Source organism: Misgurnus anguillicaudatus, chromosome 8, assembly GCF_027580225.2.
Source record: "Misgurnus anguillicaudatus chromosome 8, ASM2758022v2, whole genome shotgun sequence".
Taxonomy (NCBI): Eukaryota; Metazoa; Chordata; class Actinopteri; order Cypriniformes; family Cobitidae; genus Misgurnus; species Misgurnus anguillicaudatus.
Window position 1 is genome coordinate 7,077,247 of NC_073344.2, and position 17,657 is coordinate 7,094,903.

Sequence of the window (17,657 nt, forward strand, 5' to 3'; positions counted from 1 at the left end):
CTCATTTTCTGCTGAAATTCTCATTACCGCAATGTGTCCGGCTGTGTTTGAACATGCGTTATGTTGTAATTTAATCAAATCAACACAAAAATATTTAAAAAAAAATAAATAAATGGATGTTTTGCTAAAAAAATATTTACTGAATATTCATGTATAATAATAATGAAGAAAAATTAGGAAAATGATGTGTCCATGCCTGATGTTCTCATCTTCCGCAACACTTTTTGAGAACAGTTTAAGCACACATACAGAATTTTAGTAAAGACTTTAATAAAGTTTGATTTTGAGTGACCAAGCACATGGACCAGTTACTTCAAGATACCAGGTAAGATCATTTTTTTACAGTTAATTTGAAATATTGTCTTGTCAGAATGCTTACACGACATTTTGATTATCATTACCGCAACAGATGCTTATTAAATGTTAATTTTATTAATAGAAGCATAATACTTTGATTTTAAATGCATGTGCAGAATCTCCAAATTATGTTCTTTCAGGTTTGTCATGTCATTTTGAAAATATGTCAGTGTTGATGTTTTCTGATTGTTGCGGTAATGAGATTTTTAGGACTTTTAGGATTTTTTAAATTATGTTACAAAAAGTGTTAAATGATAAGTAAAAGTTTTTAAATTAATGTTCCCATTTACTCCAGACTTTGTTTTTCAATGTCTGGTGGGAAAAAAAGTAAATTTAAGCAATTTTTACATTTTCATGCTTGACATTTTTAAAACCAAGTTTTCGTGAGAATCACCCATTTTATTTGTTCAAAATTACTGTGCATATTTTGCATAAATTCAGTGATTCTCAACTTTAAATGGATTAATTTATTGCATTTAAAATGATTATTTTAATAACTTTTGACTTTTTTCTGTGGGATTTGTTGGTTCAACGAAAACAGAAAGTAATCTAGTTGTCTTAAAATTTTGAAGTAACTCAAAACTTTAAGGCTAACAAGTAACTTACTTTAACCAACTTTTTTTTACTTTTTACAGGGGCATCATACCAGAGCCTATAGTAAAAGCGAAAATAAGACAAAATCCTGATACTGCAGCTATAACTAGCATAAAATCTCCTGCTTTGTTTTTGGTTGCCTGTTGTTGGTTAGGAACAACATGCTGTGTATCGTACAATCAGTTAATTTTTTTTCTCATGAAAGCACTCCTTGGGGAGGTTTTCCAGACAGGGCGTATTCTAGTGCCAGCCTAAAATGCATGTTTGAACTGCCTTAACTTAAAACATCTTATAATAACATCTTGCACTGATATATCTTAACATATATCAGTGCCATTGTTGTGTCTCAAGATGCACACCAGTATTGTTTTTTGTAAGATATGTTTGTAAAAACTACTTAAATGCCCTTATATAACTAAAGCCTAGCCCCTTAGAGATCAGAAGAAACAGTCATGCTAATTTAGATAATAGGATGCAAAGGGAAATATCTAGAAGTGTTAAGATACAAATAAAAAACAAATTACAGTTCACAAAGATTGCAATAAATAGTTTATTCTGACCAGAAAAATAGACAAAAATACACGTATACATTCTTTCTGATACTCTGAGACGTATATAACCACATTCACTGACAGTTACATTCAACCCTTATTTCATAAGAAAAAATCAGACACTGAAAATAAGTGACATTTTATACTCAAAATATTTGAGTTTTTTTAAGAACATAGACCTCACTGAGAAAATATACATTCATATTGAATGATTAAGCTCAATGTACTGTACGTAAAAGCGGACATTAAAGGCCAGATCTTCACAAAGCTGCAATAAAAATGAATGAAGCCCATTCACGTATGATACACTGAACTTTATACTGCACTTTATGAAGCAACTAAAATGCACACTAAAGCTGTGACCAGTGTACACAATGCCACACTGTTAGAGAAATAAAGTCCTTCTTTGAACTTTTGTATTAAAGCACTTACTTCCAGTAAATGTGATCTTTTCAAGATTTTACTTCAACCTTCAAACGTGTATAAAAGATTCCTTGCGATAAAGTCGCAAAGCAGCGAGTTCCAGCAATGACAGGCTGATCATCAACCTATCAGTGAGACATTCAGAGTGCTTAGATTCCCTTAACAACTTGACTGTAAACCCTCAAAGGCATCAAAAATTTGGGGCGAGTCAAGCAGATCAAGTCTTTTGAAACACGGTTTGTAACACTGGATTGGCAGTGAGCAAAACATGAATTTAATGGTCTGGTTGTGCTCAGAATGAATAAAAATGTCAGATCAGGGTTGTGGTTGTTAATAATGAGGCATTTTCATAATTTACCTCCGGAAAAACATGAGCCCAAGTTACCACTAGGGGGCACCATTCACTTATCTCACTTCATTATTTCACGGTGGATTGATGTGTTCAGTTCGAAACTGAGGCAGATAAAGAGGAATACTGTGAGATGCTGAATTTTCGGCTTCCAAAAGAGGCTTAGTGTCTGCTTTGCAAAGCTGGAATTCTTCATTCTTATCATGTGCTTCTTCGCTCTCCGATTTGTCATCCATCATCTCTTCTTCCTCCACCTCATTTCCGTTCACTTCAAGGTAGTAAAGGTCTTTGGCTCCATTTGAAGCTTCATACTCTTGTTCGGAGGTTTCCGAGAGCTCTTCTACAGAATTGTAGGAACTGGAATGGCGATTGGTGCCGTCAGAGCAAACTTGGTTCTCTAGGTCCCAGAGTCCTCCAGGGAAGGATCCGGAAATATCTGAGTTGTTGGCTGAGAAGTTGCCCTCATCGCTGGAACTGCTCAGACTCTCCTGCTGTTTACGAAGGAGACCAGGCTGATCGGAGAGGAGAACGTTGGAGTATATTACCGAGGACTGGCCTGATGTTTCTGGAGTAGCGGCGGCAGTGGAGGCTTCCAGAGATAAAGGTTCTGAAGAGTCTCCGAGAACGGGAGAGTTGGTGGTTGTCCTTTTGATGTCTACAGAATTGTAAAGGAGATTGTCATTGTCTTTTTCACATCTAAGTATAAGAGGATGAGGTTTCTCAATGATCTCCACTTCACAGATGCTCTCGGAGACTAGCAGCAGAGGACAAGCAGTGAGACCTTCTGGGTGAGGGAACAAGTTTTCCATGGTGTCAATCTGCAGGAGAGAAAAGAATAGACAATGTTTTGACTGTTTTAATCAAATCAAACTTTGTTACTTGGTGCCATGAAAAAAACTGTAGTATGTTTTAATAATTTTTCAAAAACGTGCTCGTCACTTTATGGTAAAAGTAGAAAAGCTAAGCTAATGTTTTCAGATCATCCATTTCTATAGTCAGAATGTACTATTTGCTAAAAAAAACATTTCTGATCATTCACAGCTATAAATATGAAACCCAGGCAGTTAAAGGGATAGTTTACCCAAAAATGAAAATTCTGTCATCATTTACTCACTCTCATGTTGTTACAAACCTGTATACATTTCTGTGATCTGATGAACACAACGGAAGATATTTTGAGAAATGTTTGAATCCAAACCATTCGTGGAGCCCATTTAGTTATATACACTTTAAAAACAAACGGTGCTATATAGCACCAAAAGTGTTTCTTTGCTCGTAATCATAGAAGAACTGTTTTTAGTGCCATATAGCACCGGTGAAGCACCAGTGAAGCACCTGTGTAGAACCAAATAGGGGCCATATAGCACCACATGGTTCTACATAGTAGGAATAAAGAATACTATGGAAGTAAATGGGGTCCACGAATTGTTTGGTTACAAACATTTCTCAAACTGTATTCCTTTGTGGTCATCAAAACAATTAAATTTATAAAGGTTGGTAACAACATGAGGGTGAGTAAATGATGACAGAATTTTCATTTTAGGTTAAACTATCCCTTTAAATAGATATGTACCCCAGCTGTGGGACAGTACCCTTTAAAAAGTCCTAATATGTAACCATTAGGTACAGATATGTATACATTTGGCACCAATATGTACCTCTGCAAATATGAACTCTTTAGGTCCAAATTGGTACTTTTTTTAAAGGATGCCGTCCCAGTGACAGCTGGGGTACATATTTTGACTAAATTTGTGATGACCATAGTGAGTTTTATAAGATTATAATAGTTACAATATTTTGCATATTTTAGGCCTAATACATTTTTTATAGTTTTCTGCCATTGAAAACTATGGGCCCTATCTTGCACCCAGCGCAATTGACTTTGTCAGTGACGCATGTATCATTTCGTATTTTGCACCGGCGCACAGCGGGTTTTTACCTCCACAGACAGACGTCGGCAAACTAGGGAATGAACTTGCGCCTCCTGGGCGGTTCAGCGTAAAAAAGGAGGCGTGCTCCGGCGCAAACCATCTCTTATGCTATTTTGCAATTTCAAAAAACAATTGCGCTACTAACCAAAAAAAACTAGTCTAAAGTCAGTGGCGCGTTGCGCGTGGTTCATTATGCTATTTTTAGGGCACATGCTTGACCATAATGTATAGCGTGCACAACGCGCATTGCTTATCTAATCTACACAGATGCAACAGTTATTTTTGCAAATCATTAAAGGGATACGTCACCGATTTAGCATTCAGCTTTGTATCTGTAGAAACCCGGCAGTATTACTGAATGACCATGTTTCCCTCCATCATTTCCCCCTGAGAGGAGAGATATCTGCATTTTGGTTCTGCAAAAAAGTCCTCCGATGATGCAAAAATCGTCATATTACATCATCGGAGGACTTTTTTGCAGAACCAAAATGCAGATATCTCTCCTCTCAGGGGGAAATGAGGAAGGGAAACATGGTCATTCAGTAATACTGCCGGGTTTCTACAGATACAAAGCTGAATGCTAAATCGGTGAAGTATCCCTTTAATTGTTACAATAAAAAATATGAGATAAGGGAAATCAAATCATAAATTGTTACAATAAAAAATATTAATACATGATCATGAGATAAGGGAAATCATTGTGGTGAGCATTGTGGTGATAGTTTTTATTTATTTTGTGTGGCAGCGTTAAACAATTATCATGCAAATAACGATTAAAATATTTTCAAACGTTTGTTGTGTGGCTGTATTACGTTTATTTTATCTAAAAAATAATTAAAATGTTTTCATAAGAAACCTTCATGTATGTGAACTTGATTTGTAAGTGTACTTTGGGGTTGGACCTTGCTTGCGTTTCTTGTGTCCGATTTCAAAGCCCCCAAACCCTTTCAGCGGTGAGGGTGGACGCAGCGATGTCCTCCTGTGTGCCCGGCGTGCCCGATTTATGCTGGCAAGCTTGGGATTCCCCCGTCTCCTGACATCATTGTAGTGCTTGGCGCAGCTGATGAGACAATTGCGGCTATTTCCTCTCACGCCTGTTTAACCGACGCTGATTTGGGCGGGTTTCTTCCATCCCCATACAAAACAACTTCTATGTCTTTGACTGCTCTTACAAGAACGTGGGTCTCCTCGGCTGTGAACCGCTCCTGGCGTGCGCCTGTCAAATCCATCATAATAATAGCAACCCGCCATGGAACTTGCGCCCTTGCGTTTAAAGGGAATGTTGGATAGCGTTCTGACTGGTTTATTTGACGTTACGCCCAAACCACACCTATGAATAATGAACCTACTTCAGACCAACCCCTTATTGATTTGCGCTCGGCGCAAGACTTATTTCTCACGCCGGGAAAATAGCAAAGGCGCCCAAGATCCGCCCACAAAGTCACTTGCGCATTGCGCTTCGGACTTGCGTTTCAGATCGTTAAAATAGGGCCCTATGACTGTAAAAACAGAATTATATAAGAATAGATTTCAGTGGATAACAACATTTTTAGCTTATTCATACTTACTGACCTGCCTGAAATCCATTCCTTTGGCCCAAGAGCAGTTGTTGGGGTTTGGTATGTCCTTCCACATTAGTTTTTTCATTCTGTAAATTACATAAAGAAATTATTATGCGATCATTACCTTTCATTTACTTAACATTACCTTACTTAATACACACAATTTTGAACATTATCTAACATTTATTAAGTCTAGAGTAACTCCTAACAACTTATATTATATTTTGTGGCGTACGGTACTTGAAATTGGAATGATCTAGTTATGAAGCATTTGCGTAATAGCTCTTATTCCACCTTCATGACAGACAACTCCCTGTTGCACTCAAGCATTCAATCAGCTTTTTGTTAGCAGAAGACCATGACATAAAATTTAAACTAGATTTACTGTAAGCAATGATGACATATGAATGGATCAAAAAGTTTCTTTTACTCTGCATATGAAAGCAGACTGAACAAAAGCACTGCAAAAAGCAGCCACTTCTTAAATGGGCCACATAGTTAATATATTACCAGGAATTCAAGCCCACATTTGTTTATACTAGTTTATATTACTAGTTATTACTGGTCGATCTTGTGAAATATTCACCCTTAGGCCATCTGAGAATTATTACTTGATTTATGTACATTGCATTTCTTTTGTCCCATTTATTTTCCATCTGACTTTTTTAATTCCAGTGTCAGTTCTTTGGAAAATCAGTGGGTATTGAAGATTTTAACACAGCTTATTTAACATACAGTTGTGTTCAAAATTATTCAACCCCAACTGAAATTGATTGTTTTGGCCGGTTTGACATTGATTTTGATCATTCAGTCATCCTGCTTACAATTACATCAAAGAGGCATGTGTAGGTCAGACAAATATAACATAACATTTATAATGAAATAACCACAAATGTCTTTTCTGTGCTCACATCATTTTCAGTTTTATTCAACCCCCAAGTGACATTCAATCTTAGTACTTAGTACAACATCCTTTTACAGTTAAAACAGCTTTTAAACGTGAAGCATAGCTTGACACAAGTGTCTTGCAGCGATCTACGGGTATCTTCGCCCATTCATCATGGGCAAAAGCCTCCAGTTCAGTCACATTCTTAGGCTTGCGCACTGCAACTGCTTTCTTTAAGTCCCACCAGAGGTTCTCAATCGGATTTAAGTCTGGTGACTGCGATGGCCACTTCAAAATGTTCCAGCCTTTTTTCTGCAACCATGCTCTTGTGGATTTGGAGGTATGCTTGGGATCATTGTCCTGTTGAAAGGTCCAACGTCTCCCAAGCCTCAGGTTTGTGACGGACTGCAACACATTGTCATCCAATATCTCCTGGTACTGAAGAGAATTCATGGTACCTTGCACACGCTGAAGTTTCCCTGTACCTGCAGAAGCAAAACAGCCCCAAAGCATGATTGACCCCACCACCATGCTTCACAGTAGGCAAGGTGTTCTTTTCTTCATAGGCCTTGTTTTTCCTCCTCCAAACATAGCGTTGATCCATGGGCCCAAACTTTTCTAATTTTCCACAGAACACTATCCCAAAACTTCTGTGGTTTGTCCACATGACTTTTGGCATACTGCAGTCGACTCTTCTTATTCTTTGGAGACAGCAAGGGGGTGCGCCTGGGAGTTCTGGCATGGAGGCCTTCAGTACGCAGGGTGCGCCGTATTGTCTGAGCAGAAACTTCAGTACCCACATCTGACAAATCTTTTCTCAGTTCCTCAGCAGTCACACGGGGACTTTTTTCCACTCTACGCTTCAGATAGCGCACAGCAGTCGCAGTTAGCATCTTTTTTCTGCCACGACCAGGAAGCGTTTCAACAGTGCCCATTGCCTTGAATTTGCGAATGATGCTTCCTATGGTGTCTCTTGGTATGTTTAACATCTTTGCAATCTTCTTATAGCCATTGCCCTTCCTGTGAAGATTAATCACCTCTTCTCTTGTCTTCCTGGACCATTCTTTTGACTTCACCATGTTTGTAACCACACCAGTAAATGTTTAGAAGGAGTTGAGTATCACAGTCATTTTAAAGCTGCCTAATTGGTGCTTATTAGGCTTTATTGCTGTTCCCTGACATCCACAGGTGTTTTCAATACCTGATTGAAAACACTTCAATGAACCTCTGTTCTTCAGGGTGGTAGTTCTTTAAGGGGTTGAATAATTGTGTCAATGAAGAATTCACAAAAGAAACATTTACTACTATATTACAAAACCAACTGATGTCATTTTAGTTGCATATGGTTCTTTAAGAAGTCATTGTAGGATTTCATTCTGAATACAATTACAAATGTACACTAAATTCCCTAAAACCCTTAACAGCATTGGGGGTTGAATAATTTTGAACACAACTGTAAATTGTGACCCTGTCTGTGAAATTCAGGCTAAAGTCTCATAATTTAATTCTGAGATTAGAAGCATTATATTCTGATTTCACTCACTGATTTCAGATTTTTTCAATCTTTGACATGACTTTACTCAGTCAATATAGAGTTATCAAGGTTTTATTTTCACAGAATCCTCTTTACATTATGCAGGGAAATTTTATGTAGAAAACAACAAATCACAAAAACAAATCTAAACAACTGTTGGGTCGTTTTAAACCCAACCGTTGTCTATACATGACCAAACTTTGGGTTGAAACAACCCAGCATTTTGGGATGCAAGATTTTAGCATAAGTTTTCCATATTTTAAGTGCATGCATATAGTCATTCAGTTTTACTTATTTACAAATTTAATGTATGAAGGGTCCATGAATTATAATGAACGAATACCTAAATTAATTCTTACTTAAAGGAATAGTCTACTCATTTTCAATATTAAAATATGTTATTACCTTAACTAAGAATTGTTGATACATCCCTCTATCATCTGTGTGCGTGCACGCAAGCGCTGGAGCGCGCCGCGACACCCCGACAGCACCCAGCCCAGCCCCATTCATTCAATGGCACCAATCAGAGACAAAGCCAGAAGTGACCAAACACATCAACGCCCCTCCCATTCAAGACGAGCAGCCACACGAGCAAGTTTGGTGGTACAAAACAAAACGCAGCGCCCCTCCAAGCGGATTCAAAAGAGGAACCACATTGTATGGCGCAACAGCACCTTTGGGAGTACTTCGACTCGCCTGAAAAGTCCGCTCCCCTTCTCCCTCTCATAATGGGAGAGGGAGGGTGTTACTGCGCCGAGTCAAAGTACTCCCAAAAGTGCCACCACGCCATAAAATACAGTTCCTCTTCCAAATCCGCCCAGAAAAGCGCCACGCTCCACCTTGGTCCACCAAACTTGCTCGTACAACCACTCGTCTCAAATAGGAAAAACGTTGATGTGTTTGGTCACTTCCAACTTCATCTCCAAATGGTACAATTGAATAAGCTAAGCTAAATGCTATCGAAGCGTCGCAGCACGCTCCAGCGCTTACGTGCACGCACACAGATGATAGAGGGATGTATCAACAATTCTTAGTTAAGGTAATAACATATTTTAATATTGAAAATGAGTAGACTATTCCTTTAAATATTAACTAATGCTGAGTTAAGCCATGTACTAATAATAAACTAATGAAGATTCATCAGTATCAACAACAGGCCTTATGACTCAACATATAAATTCGTTGTTAAAGGGGGGGTTCAACGGTATTTCATGCATTCTGACTTATTAACACACTTATTAACACCGTTTAAGAGTTTTCCTCATGCTAAAGTGTCAAAAAAGCAGTTGGACGTTTTAGGGGCCAATCACACCAATCGCGTTTATGGCAGTTGCAGGCGCCTTTTTGAAGGAGCGCTGGGAGCGGAAAAGCAGCTGACGTCCGAATGAGGGGAGAGGCAGGCCTTACATTGTGGTGAGGGAAGATAATATAAAAAGCTGCTTCGCACTGCTCTTTGCGTCGCGCCTTGAGTTTCCAAGCGTTTAAAGCGCGTTTGGTGTGATTAGCCCCTTACAGAGTATTTCTGTGCCGAATGCATTTCGCCAGGGTGCATACAAGTTTTGGAAAGTTTTTAAAAAAAAATATAGTTCTAGCTGACGTTTCAGGGATAAGCCATACGTATCACTTCTTTTTATGGGCACTTCTCCTGGAAAACACGTCAATCAGTGGGAGTGCGGGGGTGTGTTTGTTTAACGCTGGATTTCATTGAAAAGTCCCAACCGGGTCATGAGTTGCATGCTGTAAGTAAGACTTCTGTGTTATGTTGGAAATCGTCGCGTAAGTGTATATAATATAAACAACACGAACATGTAGTGATTCATAAGTTGTTTTGTACACAGTGTTGCATGACTCGTGACTCGCTCCTCCCGCAGCTAGTACCTCCTTCGAATTTTTTCGTACGTTATTGGAAAGAATCGATAAAGCTGATCTGTCTTTTATAAATCTGATAAAACTACTGTATAGGTACTGCAGATTAACAATAGATATGCAGAAACAGCATGTGTTATGTGAGATTTAATTCATACATTTACTAACAACTAAAAAACATGTAATGTTGTACTTAATGATGATTCTTCATTAGTTTATAAATAGAACATGCCTTAACTCAGCATTAGTTAATGTTGAAGTAAAAATAAATGTATTCCCTAATTTATTATTATTAAAGGACACTTATTTAAAGTATAACCACTATGGGTATAAAATAGAAATTTGTATTTATTCACATAACTTAAAGGCGAGGTCCACGATGTTTGAAAAACGCTTTGGAAAAGGAGACGGGCCGACTACCAAAACACACTTATAGCCAATCAGCAGTAAGGAGCGTGTCTACTAACCGACATCCTTGCCGGGTTGCGTATGTGTGGGGCGGGTCTATCAACCGAAGATCCAGATTCTATTGGGGTAGGGGCGTGTTTGTTTAGGTGATTTCAAATATCAACATTGGCTTTCAAACATCGTGGACTCCACCTTTAATATGCATTCCAACAATAACTGGCAACTAAAGGGGCTTCAAACCCTGTCCTACAAGATTAAGGCCCAATCCCATTTCTCTGTTTTACCCCTTCCCCTACCCCCTATCCCAATTGCCCCTTACCCTCACGTGAACGTGCAAAACTAAGGGGTAGGGGTAAGGGTAAGACAGAAAAATAGGATTGGGCCTTAGTCTTCATTTCCTCCAATAGATCAAACAAAGCAGCACAAAACATTGGAATAATTTTCTATGAAATGACCATGACACTGTTTTAATAGGCTCATGTAGTGTCTGTCAAATGCATATTAGTCAGGATAATGTTGTAGGTCTTACTGATTTTGAGACATCATAAGTGTGATGAACAGCACTATAGACAGGAAGGCAATGATCATTAGGAGCATGTAGGCTGCAGGGTCTCCCCTTGTAGCTGAATGACAAAACAAAACTTGTTAAACTTCCATAATATAATGTTTCTCATTCTTGGTAACTTGATTTACATGCATTTAATTTATATCAGTATATATTGCCATTTTGTATTGTACTATTATGCATTTAAATATCATTGTATATTATTACATTTTAAGCCACCCATCTCATACTAAATAAGATTAAGTTCTCGAGATTATGTTGCCTTGTATAAATGTTAAAGATGACTTTAAAGATGACAAATATCTGTCTACATCATATTTAAATACACTAAAAGGAAATCTGATGAATGAATAAATAAAGTGCACAGACTGATGGCGTCATATAATATGGAGGTTTTAAAATACTGCTTATTGAATTTGCCTACTAATGTTGTGATATCACCTTGCCAGACCCACCTGTGCATCGTACCGATTCCCCTTCACCCTCCACAAAAACTGGATACAAGGTAAACTCCTCCGAGCCATAGAAGCGCTCTGTAAGATAAATAAGACAACATGTGACCATGTCTGTAAAATCCTGAAGTCGTATTAATCTAATTATGAGATTAGGGGCATTAAAATGTAATTTAAATCATTGATTTAACTTTAATCTCAATCTTTGATATGGCCTTACTCAGTAAATGTGAAAGATATTAAGGTTATATTTTCACAAAATGTTATTTTCATTATGTAGAATGACTTTATAAGGATAACAGCTACAACATTGACTAAAGTTGACTTTAGTAGAAAAATGTGCATTGAAAAATGAAGGTAAATAACATACGACAAAGGGAGAGATCTCTTGCGGCGGACTGAACTCTGACCCACTTCATTCTCTCAGTTAGGGACCGGTTCTGTTCAGGGTCTTTGTTCAGGTCTAGCCATTCGATGACAAAAGACTGAGGCCGGGGTTGATCAGATAACATCGTCCATGAGAGATACACACAGCTAGCATTAGCCCCTGCGCTGAATGACCGTACAGCACGTCCTATAAAACAATAATGACTCTATTAACTCAAAAAAGAAAGCCGGTGCTAGCAGGAAGTGAATATCAGTGTGCCCTATTATTTTGTATTGTAAATAAGTATTTATGTAATAACTCCTCCCCTCGGTAGAAAGAATGTACTATTCAGGGAATAAATAATCCTTTCTCTAACCAAACAACACAAAGCCTCCACCAAATCAAGGCAAAATAAGGGTTGGGAACAAGAAAACAGAGAACAGGAGCCACACACTTGACGAGAAGCGCAGCGCCGCGTCTAGGACAACTCTGAGGTATCGTACACAGGAAATGCACATTAGATAGCGTGAGCTTAGTCAGATAGTGTCTACTTCAAAATGCAAAATATAAGTTAGCAGTCAATTTGGGACAAATATGATGTTATTTAATGTTAAACTATGTGAGTGGGGCTCTGTGTCCTGACAGGGATTTGAGCAGTGTCCATAGTCACAGCGGACAGTGGCCAACAGACAGCACCGCCAGTGTGCGTACATTCAGGGTTCCCACACCTTAGTTAACTTCAAATTCAAGGACCCTTCAAGGACTTTCCAGGTCCAATACATTTCAAGTAAGAGCAAGGTTACATCGTGTTACCTTTTAAGATACATTGTTACATTTCCCTTTCGAGGGAACTCACGCTGCGTCACTGCGGTGACACTTTGGGGACGCCTCCAGGGGTAAGTGCGTCTGAATGTGTATATTAAGTTCAACCAATGGTGAGGCTTAACAACAAAGACAGAGTGATGCGGGAGCCAAGAAGTATATCGCTATCTGAAATATTGCCAAAGATGGAGTTACAGGGACGCAGGAAGTATGGCAAGGGAGACGCAGCGTCTCATTCCCTTCTCAGGAAACAACAGTTACATACGTAACCAGAGACGTTTTCATGTGTCAAACACAACTATGCAAAAAGCATTTTGGTATAAATCAACATTCACATTCAGAAGATATAAGCATTTTAAGCGAACAGTTTAGCACGTGTGCTTAAAAGGCTAGAAATTTTATGATATTATCCTACACTACACAGGGAATAATATGGATTTTTTTCCAGGAAAACTCCTTGCATAAGTTTTAGGCACATACGGCTAGGAACTATACTTTCATTCCGGCGTAATAATCAAGGACTTTGCTGCTGTAACATGGCTGCAGGAGGCGCAATGATATTATGCAGCAGCCGAAAATAGTCCCGTTAGTAACTTTCAACGGCAGGGTGACAAAAATCGCAACTTTTAATTTCCTGTCGGTCTAAGTACACGATGAAACTACAGAAGAGTCAAGTTTTAAATAGGAAAAATATCGAAACTCTTTTTGAGCGCGATGCTAATGGTCCAATCAGACTCAACGGATTGTGCCAAGCCACGCCAGAAGTGCTAGCGCCAGACCCGCAGATCAGCTGAATGGATTCCAAAACGGCAAAAATCAAATGTTTAACTCTAGGGGAGCTGTAAAATGAGTAAAAAGCTGGAGTGTCCCTTTAAGTCGCGGGTGTGCCTAGAATGTGTATGTGAAGTTTCATCTTAAAATACCCCACAGATAATTTATTATAGCATGCCCAAAATGCCTCTATTTGAACCGTAGTAAAAAATATTTATGTGTGTACCTTTAAATGCAAATGAGCTACTGCTCCTCACTCCCTTACCAACAGACATTGAGCGATTTTAAAGAAAGATCTGATTTCTGTGAATACAGTCTGCGACAATAGTATATTTAGCCGCATTAGCGCTACAACTTGCTAACAATGTCATTTAGAAATATTTTTGGGTAGCTGTGGGCGGGCTATCACATCACATTAACAAGAGAAGCAAAACAGCATGTCTAATAAGACTGTTTTTGTCTAATGGGGATTATAAAAGAAAAAGAGGATGGATTTTTTCATTGTAGGGTTGTGTTCAAACACTGCCAACACACATGTATGTCATTTTCCTCATAATTCTTCAAATTAATAAAATATAAGAAAAGGTGGTCAGTAAAGTTAAATTTTTAATTTACATAGCATTAGTTTTAGACCCTACGATGAACATTAAGAACTACTGCAAATGCCAAGCAGAATGCCAATAATAATAATTTTGCAGGATGTTACAGGAAGGCTGTCAGGCATGTCAGCTCACGTTTGGGTTGACGTGATAGCGTGATGTTGCTATTCCATGTAGAGACGCCCAAAGAGTTGCGAGACATGACGGTAACCGTGTGAGTTTCCCGCCTCCACTGGAACGAGTGGAATGGGACTAAAGATGTTTCGTTTGACCATGCGGCTCCTCCCGCAACCTGGTGTACGATCACCAGTCCCTCCACACAACTGTTCGGATCTCCTGCCCGGGCCGACTGCAAAACATGTAAAAATAAACATAAATCACAGTCAAGAAAAATGGCACATCGGTATTTAAAGGGATAGTTCACCCAAAAATGAAAATTCTGTCATCCTTTTCTCACCCTCATGTTGTTACAAACCTGTATAAATGACTTTGTTCTGATGAACACAAAGGAAGATATTTTGAGAAATGTTTATAACCAAACCTTTTCGTGGACCCCATTTACGTCCATCTGTTCTCACAACGGTTTGGTTACAAACATTCCTCAAAATATCTTCCTTTGTGTTCATCAGAACAAAGAAATTTATACAGGTTTGTAACAACATGAGGGTGAGTAAATGATAACATCATTTTTTTTCATTTTTGGGTGAACTATCCTTTTAAGGCATCTTGACCAACCTTGAAGATCAGCGTGACGTTTGTCACATTCCTCACAGGATCCTCTTGAATGATTCGCCAGAAGTCTGGTCCCATTTCTGGTGCTGCAATGACAACAAACAAGTCATGGTGTTGTGTCTGAATGCACTAGAAAGTCTAAATGAGCTTTTTAGATAAGCATTCATCTGCATTTAAAATACAGCAATGATCCCATGAAATAAATACCGTACTTACTGTAAGGTCTACAAGCATTGCAAACCACACAATGAAGTACATTATCACAATGGTCATCACCTTCAGACATTCGGCCCTCCAGCTAAATACTTCCTCAACTAAGGAAGAAAGTGTTGCACAAGCCTATAACCACATACTTATTGTAACAAGCAAGATGGATTATGATTACAGCCTATCCTGTTGTGCTGACGTCATAGTGCTCTCAACAGGTACTTTCATACAAAGTCTCAGCATGAACTCTGTACAAATAGCCATAAAGAGGGTACAATAAAGTGTGTTGCAAGCAGACATCAATGGTTACTTTTAGTTGTGTTTTCAGTTCACATTACTACAGTGATGTTGCAGTAGGCTGTGGCGCACTATAAATTCAACTTACAAGTGACGAGTTAACTTTATAATTGTGATAAAGCATTACATTTCCTACTAAGGCAAAAGGAATCCAGCAAAGGAGCAGAAACCAATTTGTATGTGCAAAGCCATTAAAATGATTACAATCACTCTGACAAATTAATGTGGCAGTGACAATGAATTTATTCACAGTGCAACATTTGTGGTGGTACTTTTTTAAATGATCGGCATTTCATGTCCCTCAGTCCTGTGAAGATTGTTTTCACAAAGACAAATGAAAAGCTTTTTTTGTCATGACCAGTTCCAGCTAGAATGACTGTTTGGCATTTTCTGCACCATTTTGAGGGGAGAATATTTGTGGGAAATTTGACAAATGAAACATAAGTTGTAAACTAAACAAAATATTGTAAAAAAAAACATGCAATGGACTGGGAAGGGAATTAGCAAAATTTCGGTGGAATTTTGCGCAAGTATTAGTGGAGTTTTTGCGCATACAGGTACAGGCTAAAGTCTAGGATTACGATATTGATTTAATATTGATTTCAATCTTTGACATGGCCTTAGGCAATCAATATTAACTCTTTCCCCGCCATTGATATCTCGTCAATCAAGAGAAAACGCTTCCCCGCCAATGAGTATTTCTGTCTTTCCGCAATACCGCTATTATCCACTTCCGCAACTTTTTAAAACAGGAAGTATTGCCATATGGCAAGCTGCTGCATGTCCGTGTCTGTTTTAAAGATCGCACTGAATGGGATCTCTATAAAAAGTCCGTCACAACAATGGAATTATCTCAGCTTTTTGCTCAAAATGTGGTGTTTTTGCAGAAACCTACCCATATTCAAAAGCTGATTGCAAAAGAACTACTGAAGGTAGGATGAAACGTTTTTTTTTTGTTTGAAAGCAGATTGTCTGTTCTTTCATTTGGTATATTGTAAGTTTATATATTTGAAGAAGAACATTTTCTGGAAGGCATTAAACTTTTGTGAAAATCATGAAAAACGCTGGCAACTTTTTAAAAAAACGCTGGCGGTGAAAGAGTTAAACATATCAAAGTTATATTTTCACATGCTTTTCTTTACGTTATGTGGGATGATTTTATGTAAAAAAAAACCCTGTAAAACACAAAAGATAACTTTAGCTGGGCTTTCACAGATCATGTGGACCTGCTTAAAACATGCAGTGTCCCCCACTAATACTGTCACCCTTAGTAAATATGAGCAGTGGGGGCTCGTGACTGCTCTTCCGAGGGGCGCAAATTCAAAATATGTGTTCTGAGTGTCATGTGTGTTGCTCGTGTTTTCAAAATGTGTGTTTGTTGCGTCATGTGAACCATGTGCATCACATGTTTTGTCAAAACAAATGAATGCTGCACACGCGTCAAAACCATTTATGACAAAAGAGACGCTAACGTTCACAAAATACACGAAAGACAATCCCTTAACAGTAAACTCTGATTACGCATGAGATTATGCGAGTATCTGGCAAATGCGAGCGTCTCTTTTGTCATAAACCATCTAGACGCGTCTGCAGCAGGCACTTATTTTGACAAGAAATTACAAACCACACACATGAGGGGGTACATACATATTGTGACGAACTTCGCATCGAGCGCCCTCGAAAAAATAAGTCACCGGCCGGCACTGAATATGAGTAAGAAATAAAAAATAAAACAATAGAGCATCTAAAAAAGGTCAAAAGTCAGAGCATGTCAAAGCTTCTCCATAGGCCCCAAAACACCTTCAGACCCCGGCCCAGAGGGATAACCTTTTGATCTTTTGCTTAAAATATTAACAATGCTACAGTTATTGGCACCCCTATGGATTCACATGAGAATTTTTTTTTTTTTTTTTGAGGATATTCCCATTCCGTTTTTTTTAGTACACCTGGGTGATAAGGAACAGGAAACTGGTCAACCATGACTTTCTGTTTTATGGGGTAAAAATATGAGCACACACATAGGCAAAACTCCCCTAGTCACTTATCACATTGAATAAATTCATTACATTTGGGTAAGACCAAAAACATAGTTGTGATGTGTGGCAAAAGGCTGTAAAGCTTCACAAAATAGGAAGTGGCTATAAGAAAATAGCAAAAACACTGAAAATGCCAATTTTCACAACCAGGCTACTAATTTAAAGGTCACATTCTTCCTGATCCTATTTTTAAATCCTAGTTAGTGTGTAATGTTGCTATAATAACATAAATAATACCTGTAAAATGATAAAGCTCAAAGTTCAATGCCAGGCAATATATTTTCGTTAACAGAATTGGATTAGAGCCCTCTACTTCCTGCTTTAATGACGTCACTAGAATAGTTTTTT

General features: G+C 38.3%; 1 protein-coding gene across 4 annotated transcripts in view; it reads right to left on the reverse strand.

Annotated features, from left to right (window-relative positions):
* Positions 1–1,483: 1,483 nt before the first annotated feature.
* Positions 1,484–17,657, reverse strand: part of lepr (leptin receptor) — an 81,110-nt gene continuing 64,936 nt past the window's right edge. For 3 of the 4 annotated variants that reach the window (XM_073870219.1, XM_073870220.1, XM_073870218.1), the window contains 7 exons: positions 14,773–14,855; positions 14,173–14,386; positions 11,849–12,052; positions 11,482–11,559; positions 10,991–11,084; positions 5,778–5,853; positions 1,484–3,092 (listed from right to left, as the gene is read on the reverse strand). In XM_073870219.1, coding sequence (XP_073726320.1) covers positions 2,349–3,092; positions 5,778–5,853; positions 10,991–11,084; positions 11,482–11,559; positions 11,849–12,052; positions 14,173–14,386; positions 14,773–14,855 — 1,493 coding nt within the window. In that variant the 3' untranslated portion in view covers positions 1,484–2,348. Of the gene's footprint in view, positions 3,093–5,773; positions 5,854–10,990; positions 11,085–11,481; positions 11,560–11,848; positions 12,053–14,172; positions 14,387–14,772; positions 14,856–17,657 lie in introns of all 4 variants that reach the window. The other variant, XM_073870221.1, reaches the window with a different exon arrangement.